Source organism: Heterocephalus glaber, unplaced genomic scaffold (assembly GCF_053883595.1).
Source record: "Heterocephalus glaber isolate CG9 unplaced genomic scaffold, H.glaber_assembly_v1.0 deba00001481, whole genome shotgun sequence".
Classification (NCBI taxonomy): Eukaryota; Metazoa; Chordata; class Mammalia; order Rodentia; family Bathyergidae; genus Heterocephalus; species Heterocephalus glaber.
In genome coordinates, this window is record NW_028258317.1 from 10,294,247 (window position 1) to 10,311,053 (window position 16,807).

The following is a 16,807-nucleotide window of genomic DNA, read 5'->3' on the forward strand; positions in this document are numbered from 1 at the left end:
GGGGTCTGAATCCAGGACCTTTGCAATGAGCTACATTATTCCCAGCTCATTTTAGATTTTGAGACAGAGTCTCACTAAGTTGCTAAGTTGCCCAGGTTGGGCTTGAACTTCCCAGCACAGTGCCTCAGTCTTCCAAAGTGTTGGAATTACAGGAGTGAATCCCCATACCTGGCTTATATTGTAAACCTGATCCACAGGTTAAAAAATAATCCCTTAAATACTTCTCTCCTTGAGAAGACAAAACCAATATCATCATCAGTAAATCAATGTCATATTCTGAGATCATCCCAAGAATAGCTTTTTAAAAAACATATGATTTCAAATTTCATAAAATTTACATGTATTTAGTTTCTCTATAACAAACACTACAGAGTAGGAGGTAGAGTTGGGAAGAGTGCAGGAAATTTAGCTAAAAAGGTGCTGGGGAAACTGATTGCTGGCACACAGTTAGGGCAACTCTACAAAATAACTCATGATCAAAAGAAATCACACATTATACAAGCTCCTAGTACCTCACTGCACAAAAATACCCAGTGGAAATGCTCCACTCAAAAATTTTTAATTTGGGCTCCAATGCAAAAGACCATAAAATACCCTAACAGATCAGTAAAATTGAATTTCTTAATGAATTCCTGAGAAATAATACTGATTTTTAAAAAAGAATTTAATTAACATAATGCATTTTCTTTCACAGTTAATATATTCACATCACCACTGAAAATAAATGAAATATAATAAAATATTATTCATTCTGTACCCCAAAGATAAAGTTTAAAAGCATTCTAACTTTTGTTTTCCTACTTAAGAATCATCTTGAGTAGCTTATTATGTACTACTATTTATGCAATCAAAATTTACCTATGAATCATAAGATTATATAATTTTATAAAATAATCTAAATTCTCACATGAAATCTACTAGTATTATTTCAACTTAGTCATAAAAGTTAAAAATTATATACATACCTCAACAAATATAAAACATGGGATGATGGAATAACTTCTGCGAGTGTTGTTTCCTACAGCCATTTCTCAGATCATGTAACAAGACTGCAGCCTCTAAAACTTTCCAGGCTGAAATAGAAACAGAAATAGGTTGCATGGTGTAGGAACCATATGTTGGACCCATTCTTCCTATTTCACATTACCTATTATACATTTTGATCCTCCTTTACACTTTCAGTTTCTCACACCGAAGAAACTATTCGGTATTTACACATGTGTGTCCTATTTATTTCACTTACGAGTATGGCCTCAATGTGCATCCATTTAGCTATAAATGTTTCTAGTTTCTCATTCTTTATGGCTGAGTAGTACTCAATTTTATTTAAAAAAAAAACCAGGGGAAGGGGAAATCAGAGGGGTAGGGGAAAGGAAAGAAGGGAAAGGAAAAAATATGGGAAAAGTAAAAAATGGAAACAAGGTATTTGTAAATAGGGAGGGATGGAGGGGTTGAAGGGAGGGCAGGAGAATGGGAAAAAAATAAAAACCAAGATATATCATGTAAAGGTATAAATTCCTAATGTTGAATGTCATCATATTGTATACCTAAAATGTACCAATAAACTTAGTAAATTAAAAAAAAGAAACAGTTGAAAATTCCCTTAAGTACACACATAAAAATATCAGTTATCCTCTAGGTAAACAGGCTGTGCATAAACAATGCAAAATAGTGAAATATGGAACAGTCAAACTAGACTAATAATGATTGCAGTGAAAAGCAACTAATATATACAGCTATGAATAGTCTCAGTGCCAAAAAGACCAGGTAGGGAGGTCCTTTGTGTACAGAGGTATAACAGAATTCTAATTTCCTGCAACTGCATAGTGCCTTAACCCAGTAGACTGCTCTCAAGCCATGAAACAGTGTCTGGTACAAAACATTTGATGGTATCCATTCTCTCTGGAACTCCCCTAACTTGTGCCTAATCCTCCCAATTTGGAACCTTGTTTGTCCATGCTTGTTTGCTTGTGCCCTTTCCTGTGCCTTTGGGACCAACATTCAGTACAGGCATTCATCTCTGACTTTCTTCCATCACCATTATTTCCCCTTGCGCCCTTGACTGCACAGCTATGAACTACTTTGAGTTAATACATCACCAGTCTGTCTCTCTGGGTGCCCTCTACCCAGTGTGTGTGAATCAAATATGAATAAAACCAATAACACAGTCTCTGGACTTACAAGAACTGATTAGAAGGGAAAAGCAAATTACCATTAAATATTTTGTTAGAACATCCCTGTCCTGCTTTGAATTGAAAATATGCCTGTAATAGATGTTAGTTTTTGCCCTTTTTAGTAATAGCAGTGAAAATTTTAGACTTATATGAAACTTTTATGATAAAAAGAAGTTTTCCACAGCACCTTTTTTTAATTCTGTATCTAAATCAGTGATGCAGATGGTTCATGGATCTGCTCTTGACAGTTATCCATTATTTTGTACTTGTTCAGTTCCTGGGTCATTCCTGCCAATAATTCTTGTGGGTTGTGATATGAAGCACGACATAAGGATTACTAGTCTACTGGAATATCAGTTGCCTTTTTTAAAGGTCATGAATTAATGTTATTGTCTTTATTTCTTACTATTTTCTAGAATGAAACTCTAAACCATATTTCCTTCTCTTTTTTTCCACTCTATTTTTCTTTGTGATACAGATTAATGGGTTTCTTTTTTCAGATTATATATGCACATAACATATTTTGATCAATTGAGATATTCTCTGATCAAATTCAGTACTAATTATGTGCTTCATAAGTCCCTACCAATCATAATATTTAAATATTAAAGTATATTGAGGTATATTTTAAATATTGAGGTATATTTTATATATAATATAATTCACCTATTTCAAATGTACAATTCAATGATATTATAGCAAACTTATCAAGCTGTTCAACTATGCCTAAAACAGTTTATACCTGTCTTCTCATCCCCAAAAGAACCATCATTCCTATTTACTTTTAAGCCCCACCATCACCACCTTCATTACCTAACAATTCCACATAACTATTAATGTTCTTTCTGACTATACAAAGTTGCCTTTTTGGATATTTAAAATAAATAGAATCATACAATATGTGGTCTTCTGAGTGTATTCTTTCATTTAGTATAATATTTATGAGATTCTTACATGTAGTAGCACATAATTAGTGATTTTCCCTAATTACTGCCAAGTAGTATTTTATTGTATGACTACAATATCTTTACCACTTGGTGGAAAATTAGATCATTTCAAATTTTGACTTATTACAGTGTTAGGTTGTATCCAGTGTTAAAAATGATACTAATAACATGCATGTGCAAATCGTCTTGTATGTATATATATACTGCATTTCTCACAAGTCGATTCTTACGAAAATTTCTAGGTTACATCCAAACTAAGTTTGTATTTTAACAAACCTGTCAAAGAATTTTTCAAAGTAATATTTCCAACTGAAGTATATGAGGGTTCCCATTTCTCTTCATCCTAAATGATACTGGTATTGTACATCTTCTTATTATGCATTTTATTTTGCATCTTTCTTATAACAAATAATATTCAGCATATTTCCATGTGCTTATTAGCCATTTTATACCTCCTACTGCAAAATGTCTGTTCAAATCTTTTGTGATTGATTAGTTCATTTCAATATTTTCAAAGTGTAAGTATTCTTTGTATATTCTAGATACAAGCCATTTATCAGATATATATTTTGTAATTACTTTCTTTTGGTGCATGCCTTTTAATTTTCTTAGTGATTTATTTTATATATATATTATTTTAAGAGTATAATTTTTAATCAGAGATTTTTCTTATTAAACTTTAATTTCAAAGGTTATTGAATGCAGATATTAATTACCATATTACTATATTAATCTAGCTTTTCACGAGCAACATAAAAATGTAAAAAAATTAGTCAGTGTCAATATAAAATAAAGTATTAGCAATTATGAGATAATACTAACAACTTAGCAAAATAGGTATGATGAAAATACAATGAATCTGTACAAGAAATATGGATAACTAATAAAAATATTCACCATGTCATTAGGTCAGGTTATGAAAATGAAAACAACACTGAAATATTTCACACTTCTAAAGTTGGACAAAAGTAAATGTCCAATGGCCTTGAGGGTTGAACTGTACAGAGCAGTAGATGCTCTTTTACATAAATGTCTTGTGGTAAAACCACTTTGAAGAGTGATTCAGCAGTATATCTAGTGAGATGCAAGATTCTCATTCCCTTCATCATAAAAGAAAATACCTTTAGAAAAACTTACAACTACAAAAATCACATGTACTTCTATATGCTCACAAGGAACTATCTGAAAAATAAATTAAGGAAAAACATTTACAATAGCACCAACAAGAATACATCGCTTTGAATAAGTTTAATCAAGGAAGTGGAAGATGTATATGTGAAAAACTGCAAAACACTGATGAAAGATAATGAAATAAGGAGAAGGAAAAGGTATCCCATGTTCATGGACTGGGAGAATTAATATAGCTAAAATGTGTATACTACTCATGTGATTTACAGATTTAATCCAATCCCTATCAATAGTCTAATGTTTTCACAGAAATAGAAAAGCAACCCTAAAATTTGTACGGGAAACAGAAGGCCCCAAAGCCAAAACAATCTTGGACAAAAAAAAAAAAACCAAAGCTAGAGGTATCACTTCCTGGTTTCAAAATATATGACCAGGCGACAGTAATTTCAAACCATTTTTTGGGTGAGACTTAATTTTTTTCATTTGTTGAAGGATATTTCTATTTTTTCATTGAAGTGCTTGTATGATGGCTGCTTTACAATTCTTATCAGATAATTTTAACATTTATATCATCCTGGCATTGATCCTTGTTGATTCTTTTCTTATTTAGTTTGAGATCTTCCTCATTTTCAGAATGATATGATTTTTAATTGAAACCCTGGGTTATTATATAGCTCATGATTCTAATTAAATCCAGGTTGTTTAAATCACATCTCCTTTGACACTTCTCTCGTAGGTGAAGGGGGAATGTTGCCTGCACTGCCACATAAAGAAGAAATCTGGGTTCTCCATCTAGCCTCTTATGGAATCCGGTTAGGGAGGGACCTCTTGTTTCTGGTGGGCGAAGGTAGCTATTAGGCTTCCCACTAGTCCTACACTGAAACCATCTAGCAGAGAAGGGGAATGATGCTACTTTATTGGCCCTATGGCCTCCACTGATATTGTGAGAAGGCATCATTGTTATTGGTGAGTAGAGATAAAACTCTTGAATTTCCACTAGGCTTCCTCTGATACCACCTCAGTGAAGAGGTAAGAGGAGTGGTTTATTGCTGCCAGTTGGAGTAAGAATCTCAATTGCCCATATTCTCTCCTACTTGGCCTTCCCTGCTGCAACCACAGCAGGAATCTAAAGAATTTCCTTATAGCATGACAATGGTGGAAGTCATAGCTCTACATTTAGCATTTGTTGGCAGAGGTGGTGTTTGGTTGGGGCTAAGGAGTTGTTATCTAAAAGTTTCCTGTCTTAGGCTTTTCCTGGTCCTTGGACTACATTAAGGAGGATTTACTTGGGGATGTTAAAAAAGCCCATTTCTGTTGGCAGTTTCTAGCTTCTCCAGTATTTAGCCTGAGATATAGAAAGCAAAGAGAAAATCCTAGGAACTCACTGCTGTGCTTTTTCCTTTTGCTTTAAAGTGATTAACTTCTCTCTCTCTCTCTCTCTCTCTCTCTCTCTCTCTCTCTCTCTCTCTCTCTCTTTCTCTCTCTTTCTCCTCTCTCTCCTTTTGTTGGTTTTACATATAATGTCCCAGATTTTTAGTTGCATTTAATGGGAATAAGGAAAAGTGTCTTATGCTACCTGCTCAGAATCAATAACAGAAGTTGTCAGAAGTATTTCTGAAAAAGCATCACATATGAGAGCTACCAAGATGTTGTGTAGCCTAGCACTCTGTGTTCTCATTAATTTGAGTTTCTTGATGCCTGAGTTTTCAAAATGCCAGGACAAATCACATAATTCATTCATTCATTGTTCATGAGTCCCAAATTCATGCCCAATATTCCATTAACCATGACTAAAAGCAATGAACTAGTCAAATACACAAAAATTTAGGGACTGACAGGTGTCAAGAAGATGTTGAAAAGCAAATATATAAACAAGGATAACATGTTATTACTAACCTAAGTAAGTGGGCTAATGATGGCACAAAAAATATAATCAACTCCAATTCTTTTTTTCTTTTCTTTGTTTTTTCTTTCTTTTTTTGGTACTGGGGATTAAACTCAGGACCTTGTGCTTCCAAGGCAGGTGTCATGCCAATGAATTAAATCTCTGGCCAATCTAATTTTTTTTTTTAATGAATTTTGTTGGTACATTTTAGGTACTCAATATAATGACATTCATCATTGGAAATTTGTACCTTTACATAATCTCTCTTGGTTCTTATTTTTTTCCCCATTCCCCAACCTTCCCTTCAACCCCTCCATCCCTCCCTATTTACAAAGACTTTGTTTCAATTTTTTCATTTTCTCATATTAATTTCATTTCCTTCTTTCTTATCCCCTACCCCTCCCACTTCCTCCTCCCCTTTGTCCCTTTTCTTCCTATTTTACATTGTTTATTGTACCTTTTGGTCCTTATTTACACTTTCAGTTTCTCACACTGAAGAAACTTCAGTATACATATGTGTGTTCTATTTATTTCACTTAATAGTATGGTCTCAATGTGCATCCATTTAGCTATAAATGTCTCTAATTTCTCATTCTTTATGGCTGTGTAGTAGCCATTTTATTAAAAAAAATTTATTAAAAAATTTATTAAAAACATCCCCACATTTTCTTTATCCAGTCTCCAGTTGATGGGTAATTGGGCTGCTTGCAAGTTTTACCTATTACACATTGTGCTACTATGAATGTGGGAGCACATGTATCACTGTGGTATGATTCTTTTAATTCTTTGGGGAAGATCCCCAGCAGGAGAATAGCTCGGTCAAATGGAAGTTCCAGTCCTAGTTCTTTGAGGTATCTCCATACTGATTTCCACAGTGGTTGCAGCAGTCTACACTCTCACCAGCAGTGGAGCAGTGGCCCTCTTTCCTCACAGCACCCCACAGCCCTGCCAGCATTTGTTATTGGTTGATTTCATGATAGCAGCTATTCTTTTTGGGGTGAAGTGGAATCTCAGCATTATTTTCCTTTGCATCTCTCCAATGACCAGTGATGTTGAACATTTTTTCATATATTTATTTGCTATTTCTACTTCTTTGTCTGAGAAATGTCTGTTCATTTCAGATCCCCATTTTCAGATTGGGTCTTTAAAGTTTGGAGGTCTGATCTTTTTAAGTTCTTTATAGATTTGAGATAGCAGGACTTTGTCTGAGGAACAGCAGGTGAAGATTTTTTTCCCACATTGTGGGTTGTCTCTTCACACTGCTGGTGGTTTCTCTTGCTGTGCAGAGCTTTTTAATAAGAAGAGATCCCATTTGTTGATTGTTTGTGCTAGTTCACGGGCAACTGAAGTTCTGTTCATAAAATCTTTTCCTACACCGATGTCTTCAAGGGTTCTACCTAACCTCTGTTCCAGCCAATTCAGCTTTTCTATTTTAATATTTAGATCTTTAATCCATTTCAAACTTAGCTTAGTTCATGGCAAGAGATATAGGTCTAGTTTTAATCTTTGGCAAGTTGAAACCCAATTTTTCCAGTACCATTTATTAAACAGGCTATCTTTCCTCCAGCGAGGCTGTTTGGCTCCTTTATCGAAGGTGAGATGGCTGAGTGTGTCTGGAGTTGTTTCTGCATCTTCTAATCTGTTCCACTGATCCTTAGGTCTGTTTCTTTGCCAGTACCATGCTGTTTTTATCACAATGGCTTTGTAGGATAGTTTCAAGTAGGGGATTGTGATCCCCCCTGCCATGTCTCTGTTACCTAGAATTGCTTTTGCTATTTTGGGACTCTTCTTGTTCCAAATGAATTTGTTTTCTCAAGGTCTGTGAAGTATGCTGCTGGAATTTCAATTGGGATTGCATTGAATCTATATAGCAGTTTTGGAAGTATGGCCATTTTCACTATGTTGATTTTTCCTACCCAGTAACAAGGGGTGTCTTTCCATTTTCTGATACCATCTTCAATGTTTATTTTCAGAGTGCTATAGTTTTCAGAGAAGAGGTCTTTGATTTCTTTTGTTAGGTTGATTCCTAGGTATTTCAGTTTTTGGATGCTATTGTGAAAGGAATTATTTGCCCTATTTCTCTCTCAGTGAGTCTGTCATTGATGTAGAGGAAAGCTATTGATTTTTGTGTGTTGACCTTGTATCCAGCTACTTTACTGCATTTGGTTATTAAGTCTAGAAGGCTTTTGGTGGAGTTCTTGGGGTCTTCTATATAGAGTATCATGTCATCTGCAAATAATGCCAATTTGACTTTTTCTTTTCCCATCTTTATTCCTTTTATTTCTTTCTTGTCTAATTGCTGTGGTTAATTTTTCCAAAACTATGTTGAACAGGAATGGTGATAATGGACATCCTTGTCTTGTTCCTGATTTCAGTGTGAAGGATTTCAGTTTTTGACCATTTAGTATGATATTGGCTGTTGGTTTTTCATAGATGGCTTTTATCAGATTGAGGTAGAAACCATCTATTCCAATTTTTTATAGGGTTTTTAATCATAAATGTGTATTGGATTTTGTCATATGCTTTTTCTGCATCTATTGAAATGATCATATGGTTTTTGTCCTTGGCTCTATTGATATAGCATATTACATTTATTAACTTGTGTATGTTGAACCATCCCTGCATCCCTGGAATGAATCCCACTTGGCCAGGGTGTATGATCTTGTTTATGATCTTCTGCATTCTATTTGCCAGTATCTTATTAAGGATTTTTGCATCTATGTTCATTAGTGAGATGGGCCTATAGTTCTCTTTTACAGTTGGGTCTTTTTCTCTTTTGGGGATCAAGGTGATGCTTGCTTCCAGGAATGAATTTGGGGGTATTGCTTCCTTTTCAATTTCATTGAAGAGTTGAAACAGTAGTGGCAGTAGTTCCTCTCTAAATGTCTTGCAGAATTCAGCAGTGAAGCCATCAGGACCCAGGCTTTCCTTACTTGGTAAGTTTTAATTACGTTTTCAATTACATTGGTTGATATTGGGTTGTTTAGACTTTTTAGGTCTTCTTCATTCAACTTTGGCAGTTCATACGTATCTAGGAATCTGTCCATTTCTTCTGTTTTTCACCTTATTGGCATATAGTTTCTTGAAGTAGGTATTGATGATCCTCTGGATTTCTGCTGGGACCATTGTAATTTAATCCTTTTCATTCCTAATTGCATGGATTTGGGCCTTTTCTTTCCTTTTTCTGATAAGGTTGGCTAAGGTTTTGTGAAATTTGTTTATTCTTTCAAAGAACCAACTCTTGGCTTCATTGATTGCTTTTTTATCATTCTCTTAGTCTCCACTGCATTGATTTCTGCTCTGATCTTTATCATTTTATCTCTTGTATGAGCTTTGGGTCTTCTTTTTCTAGAAGCTTGAGGTTCAACATCAGGTTGTTTAATTGGGCTCGTTCTGTTTTCCTAATATGAGTATTCACTGCTGTGAATTTCCCTCATAAGACTGCTTTCATTGTGTCCCATAGATTCCGATATGTTGTATTGTCATTGTCATTTAATTGAAGGAACTGTCTGATTTCTTCTTTAACTTCCTCTGTGACCCATTGGTTATTCAGAAGTGTGTTGTTCAATTTCCATGTGTTTATGAAATTCTTGCACTTTCTTTTGTTATTGATCTCCAATTTCATCTCAGTATGATCTGATAATATACAGGGGATAACTTCAATTCCTTTGCACTTACTTAAACATGTTTTATGAGCGAGTATGTGGTCTATTTTGGAGAATGACCCGTGTGCAGCTGAAAAGAATGTGTATTCTGATTTTGTGGGGTGGAACACTTTGTAAACATCTGTTAAGTTCATTTGTTCAAGAGTTTGATTGAGTTTTAAAATTTTGTTAGTTATTTTTTGTCTAGTTGATGTATTTGTGAAAGTGGGGTATTGAGGTCCCCCAGCACTATTGTATTAGTGCTTATTTGATTTTTCATGTCCATTAGTATTTGTTTTATATTGTTGGGTGCACTAGTGTTTGGTGCATATATATTTTTGATTGTCATCTCTTCCTCTTGAATTGTTCCCTTTACAAGGATGTAGTGTGCTTCTTCATCTCTCTTAATCAGTGTTGGTTTGAAATCCACTTGATCTGCAAAGAGGATAGCTACTCCTGCTTTTTTTCAGGTTCCTGTCACATGGAGTATTGTTTTCCACACTTTAACTTTCAGTCTATGAGTTTCTTTTTGAATTAGGTATGTTTCTTGTATGTAGCATATTGTTGGATCTTGCTTCTTGACCCATTCTGCCAGTCTATTTCTTTTGATTGGTGAATTGAGACCATTAACATTGATGGTTATAACTGATACATACTGACTTATTATTGTCATGACTTTTTCTTTTTGTTGGGTTCTCCCCCTTTGTGTTTAATTTCTTATAATACCAGATGGATTCATTCTGCTGGCCTTCCTGGGGTTGGGATCTTCCTTGTCCTTTCCTAGTATATTGTCTTAAAGTTTTGAAGTGCTGGTTTTGTATTCATGAACTTCCTAAGGTACTCTTTTTCAAGAAAATATCTTATTTCTCCATCAATTTTGAAAGATAGTTTTGCAGGGTACATCAATCTGGGTTGGAGGTTGTTTTCCTTTAGGGCTTGAAATATGTCACTCCAAGCTCTTCTTGCCTTGAGGGTTTCCATTGAGAAGTCTGCTGTGATTCTTATAGGTTTTCCTTTGTATGTGATTTGTTTCTTTTCTCTAACTGCTTGTAGAATTTTGTTCTGTTGGGTTTTTGGAATCTTAACTCTTATATGCCTATGCATAGTTTGTTTGTTTTTTTTATCAAGTATGTCAAATTTTTTTCCCCTGCTTGGGAAGTTTTCTGCCATCACTTGTGTGAGTGGTTTTTTTATGTCATCTGCACTCTGTCCTGTTTCTTCATTGACTCTGATCAGTCTTATGTTATTCTTCTTTGCATCATGTGTCAGCTGCTGGACTGATTTCTCATGGTGCCTTACTATTTTAAAGAAATTTTTATTTTCCTAGTCACTATTTGCAATCTTATCTTCTATATCTGAAATTCAGTCCTCACATTGGCTCATTCTGCTGCATAAACTTTCAACGGCATTTTTAATCTCCTGGAAATCTGTTTGCATCTGTTTTTGGATTCCATTTGTTTTCTATGTTGGAATTCCATCATGTTTCTCTGTTCCTCTATTTTTTTTATCTGTGCTCTCTCTAGATTTATTAACCATGTCTTGAACTATGGGAATAATCTCTGCTGTTTTCTAAGAAATTATTTCTGATTTCATTTTTTTTGAGATTTTTTAAAAAATTCTTTTATTGGTACATTTTAGGTAATCAATACATTTACATTCATCATTGGGTGCTTGTACCTGTACATGATGTATCTTGGTTCTTATTTTTTTCCCCATTACCTGTGCCTCCTTCACCCCCTCCACCCTTCCCTATTTACATAGATTTCATTTCCATTTTTTTCTTTTCTCATAATTTTTCTATACCTCTTCATTTTAATCATTTTAATCCTTATTTACACTTTCAGTTTCTCACAGTAGAGCAATTATTTGGTATTTACACGTTTGTCCTATTTATTTTGTTGACAGTTCAGGGAATCCTCGTGGTTAAGTATCAGATTTTTCCATCTCATTTCCCTTTGGGGTTGCCTTAGGTGACCTGGAAGTCTGGCTTTGAGATATGTTTATGTGTCTTCTCATTTCAACAGGGGGTGGGATACGGGTGTGTGTATGCTGCTGGCACTTGTGTAGCTCACCTCCTTGGTGCTGGGGGTGGTGATACAGCAGCCCAGAAGGCTCACCTCCTCCTTGGTGCTGGGGGCGGCTCTCAGTCAATTCTAATTCTTGAGGTCGCTAATCTCTTTTCTATTAGACATGCCAGACAGGACCCATTAAATTTTTTAGGAGTCTATGAAAATGTTTTCATTTCTTTTAAAATTAGAGGGAAAATGTCACCAACTGGTTGAAAAAATGTTTTAATGTATAATATTAATGAGTTCAGGTTTATATGAAGTCAATTATAAATATAAATTTTACTTTTCATGGAGAAATAGGCCCACAGAGGCAAAATGGCTTACAGCCCATTAAACAATAATGCAGCCCTTGTTGACAAAAAGTTAAGACAAAGTTTGTACAGGCGATGACTGTTTCAGTTGATTATAATAGGGTAGGTGCTTCTCTATCTGAGCAGGAGGAAAGAAGACTTTTAGCTAAAATAACAGTAGGGACAAAAGTGTGAGCAATATGAATCATTCTAACATATTTATCACACTTTAAAAATAATACCATCAGGTCAAATATATGAAATGCAAAGTTGAGAGGTAGATGCTATTAAAATCTGCTTATGTACATACAATTCTTTATACACAAACTAACAATCAGAATACCTCAAGAATAAGAAATACAGGGTTGGTTATTTCTCTATCAGATGAGAACATAAAGGAGCAAAGAAAGGGTTCAATATTGACAGACACCAATAATTAGCCCAAATATATAATGTTCTTCATTTCTAGACAGGTAAGTGTATCATGAATAACATTTCATTGGGATCTGAATCTCAATAAAGGATCCAATGCCATCTCATGTGTTTCCAATGAAACTGTCTTGTTTTTAAGTATAAAAATTCCTACTTAATTTAAAATAAACAAAAATACTTATGTATTATGAAGTATCTATGTTGGTGACACTGAAAATAGATGGTGATGGGGCACAGTGATAGCAGGATGAGAATAAATCTCTCCATTTTTAAGCTATGCAAAGTTGGATCTGGCAGATCAGTCAGAGAATTTACAAACAACAAAAATGCCCTAAAGAAAATGCCCTTCCTGACTCAGTAGACCTTTCTGCACAGCCTTGATGGGAGCTCAACTACCTGTGGGCAAAGTCACAGCTTGCAATCACTCTCAGCAGCCAGCCTGTATGATTTTATGGGAACTAGAGCTCGCTCTTTGTACAGGTAAAGCATAAATTGAGCTAATTTTGCTAAAAGGTCATGGTGATTTCTTTCAAAGTTAGATGGCACAAATTAATAGTTCCTTTAAAAACCTAAAAATAATTAAATAAGCACAAAGACTATAAAAATTGTACCCTTCCAACTAAGCCTAAGAATTGTGAACTTCTGGCCCATGTAGATTTAGCACAATATTTCTCAACCATGTCCCTGTTGACCTTGTTTGCTGTGAGTGAGGGGTTTTGCTGAGTACTGTAGATATTTAGCAACATCCCTGGCCTCTATCCACAAGATGCCAAGAGTAGCAATCCTTTTCCCTCCCAAAGTATGACAACTTAAAATATCTCATTGCCAAATGTCTTCTTCGAGAGGACAGCAGAAGAGCAGTGGAGAACACTCCTAATGGACAACAGCTAATTTAGGATTAAAGCAGAGCCACCAGAATATGAGGTCTTTTGAGCTGGTGAAAAATTTGATTTACCTGGGCTAAAGGCCACAGTTGGGGCCAAGGGAACAAACTTATTTTCACCTTGTACCTCACAGAAGGAAATCTGGAAATTGTCAAGGTGCTTTATTAACATTTGTTGAAACAATGAGCTTTTAGAGCTCAGAGACCCTGTTGAGATGATACTAAAGCTACTATAACAGGTAGTTATAGTTGTTTTGAACTCTAAAAGAAAATGAGATAGTTTTATCCATTAGGTACTACAGGCCCAATTCCCAGGGCTTGTGAGCAATTTAGGAGCACATATATATGCTATATCCTATTTTATAAATATATAAAATATTTTAGAAGCACCCAAAATATACAAAACCAAATGAATAAATATGTAAAGAAATATCTAAAAGAGTAAAGCTCTGGAAACTTCATTTACTACTAAATTTAGTTTTCATAACAATTTAATTTAAGAATAATTTATAGGCGATATTTTTCTTAATTTTAAGAGTTCTTTTCCAGGGAAGCTAGAGATGACTATAAATTAGTGATCCCCAAAAAATTTCAAAAGACATGTTACAAAAATCTTTTTATCTCACTTTGCCACAAAATAAACATTTACTGTTGGACATAGAGGCTTTTTTATGGGTTTGCTATCACAGAGAGGAGGGCCTCAAACAGTGATGATTGAAAACAATCTTAACAACCTTAAAATGGGCTTGGAGGGATTTTGTTTCCATCAGAGGAAAGTAACTGGAACTGGATTCTATGCTTGAAAGAACTGAAGAAAACAGGCAAGAATAAATGAGATAATACTATTCAAGATGTTGGATGGGAAGCAACTTAGGGCAGTGATTTCCTGAAAGCTGCACAAAAAGGACTGATCCCTGGAAATGGCCCAGTTGATCACCTGGAAAGAATCTGTGGGTTCCAGCACAGGGAGGGAAACCCAGACAAATTACCAATGGTCTCCTTGAGCTAGGTGGATAGAGCTGGTAAAGAACAGTGGGAAGCTAGAACAACTGGAATGGTCAAGGCAGAATTCCAGAGAGGAGAATCTGGCACAGAGAGGGCTCTAGGGAACTTTGAAGAGGGTCCTCACTCTGCATAATAATGGTGAACCCCTGCAGGGGAGAAACCTACCCCAGGCCCAGGAAAACCAATCCAAAGAATTAGCGGAAATACTCATCAGGGTTCATGCATGGCCAAGAATACTTTTGCTCTCACCAGACAAAACAGAAAACCTCCCAATTCAACAGATACTGGGGAGAGTACATAGTCTTCACTGAATAATAGCTCCAGTATGAAAATATTACTCATCCAGGCACCACAGGCTATACTGGAAAGTATTCCTTCTACCATGGGTTTTAAAAATTTTGTCTATTACAGAATGCTGCATAATTAGAGGTTCTTTTTATTTTGGGGAGATTTCTTAAAATACTATGATTAATCTTTGGGCCACCGAGGGTTATCTATTTTTCTGCTCTTCTCTGGTGTCAACCCCCCACCCCCAACCCACACACATAAAACACAGTGACAGCACAACCCAAGCTTATGGCAAAGGTTTCTCTGATTTGATTTTTACAACATTTAATATGGTGAAGCTTCCTAGAAGTTTCTCAAAATTATACTGGTTTGAGGTTAAAGTGAAATTATGGCCAGAAGAGGTAGAACAAAAGTTTATTTCCATCTGACATCAAATCTTAATTTCAGGCAAAGGAAACTGGAGTATTAAAGGGGAAAATAAATGGCAAAAAAAGTTATGAGAGTTACTTTTGATTTTATTCTTTAGTACTCATGATGAGTCATATTCCCTTAATGTAGCCCATCTTTAACATAAGTTAAATGGGCATTAACTTCCTGGGTGGTACTGAGATACTCCTCCTTATTCCAAATCATTTCTGTTCAGTACATTATCTCCAACCAGGATCACAGTTAGCATTTAATTTCCCAAAGCTGGAAAAACCTAGCTATATTTTAAAGCAACAAAGACAAAGGGATAGGAACAAATCAAATGAGATTTTAGGTGAATGCAAAATACATTTCATCAATAGGTCGTGTGGGATTTGGGAACACAGTATTTAGGCTTTTAAAAGGAATGCTTTATGCTGTTCAATTTTAGAGATGCTTTTCAAAGCTTGTCTAGGGTGACAATGTGCAGACACACACACAACAGGAGGTGGCATTGGCACTTCTTTTTTTCCTCCAAATTCTTCCCTTCAACATCTCACAGATCTATGGTCCATTTTTTTTTTGTACTGGGACTTGAACTCATAGCCTTGTGCTTACCAGGCAGGTGTTGTGCCACTGAGCTACAATCCCCAGAACCTGTGGTCCAATATTTGAAGTAGTTCAGATTAAGGCAAAAAGATACAAAATAATATAAAACTCACAATTGAGAGAAACCTACAGTTGGATATAATCTCCACAAAATACCCAAATTCAGGGGGTCTTAGAGGTTATCCGGGCCTCTACATTGTTCTCAAGTGAATTTCAGATCACCAGATAAATCCAGGTACCCTTAAGGGCTCCCATAGTATACTGGCCTGGTCAGATTTTCTCCTTGTTGCTGAAGTCCAATGCATTGTTCTCATACTTCCTCAGTCTCTCCTCACAGCTAGACCCCTTCTTGGATCTCAAGGAGTCACTAATGCCCAAGCTGTCCTGTTTGCCCATTTGAATCTTTAAACTTACCACATGCCCAATACAGGATTCCATCCTATTCCTGAATAGATCATCTGCAAGGCAGTCATTGCCATCAGAGCATTACCTGACATGGAGGGACCCTACTGCTAGGCACCTCACAACTAATTGTGCCTCCCAAGGAGGAAGGCTGCCTGGCTAATATCTGAGCTCCTAGAACTCTGTCTCTATCGAGCCTCTGCCATCCCACTTTGCAACACTCTCTACCCCACATCCACCCTGAGCCTTTTTGTATTCCAGCTACTCAGTTTTTGAAATATGTCAAGCTCGTCCTCATCTTGAGCCCTCTCAATCTGTTCCCACTGCCTAAAACACTCTTCCTTCCTCCACATTTCCCTAGGAAATAACTGCCCATTCTTCAGATCTACAATTAAATGCCATTTTCAATGGGAAAGTTTCATTGCCCTGCCAGACTGGTTTAGGTTCATCATATATTTTCATCATATTCCTTCAACATTACTTATTATTTAATTGTTTCAGAAATGTTTCTTTTCTGGCTTGTCAGTTTGTCCCATGAGGCCAGAACCCACATTTGTCCTGTTCAGTGCAAAACATTAGCTTCTTCTACAGAACCTAGCACAGAGCAGGTATGCAATAAATGCTAAACAACCTGGTTCAGCTACTT

At 35.7% G+C, this 16,807-nt stretch overlaps 1 protein-coding gene across 6 annotated transcripts in view; it reads right to left on the reverse strand.

The window, feature by feature from the left end:
- The window catches only part of Plppr1 (phospholipid phosphatase related 1), a 300,303-nt gene that overhangs the window by 138,667 nt on the left and 144,829 nt on the right, over positions 1–16,807 (reverse strand). For all 6 annotated transcript variants that reach the window (XM_087184236.1, XM_021261201.2, XM_004848219.3 and 3 more), the window contains one exon: positions 966–1,073. In XM_087184236.1, the coding sequence (XP_087040362.1) occupies positions 966–1,028 (63 nt within the window). In that variant the 5' untranslated portion in view covers positions 1,029–1,073. The remainder of the gene's footprint in view (positions 1–965; positions 1,074–16,807) is intronic.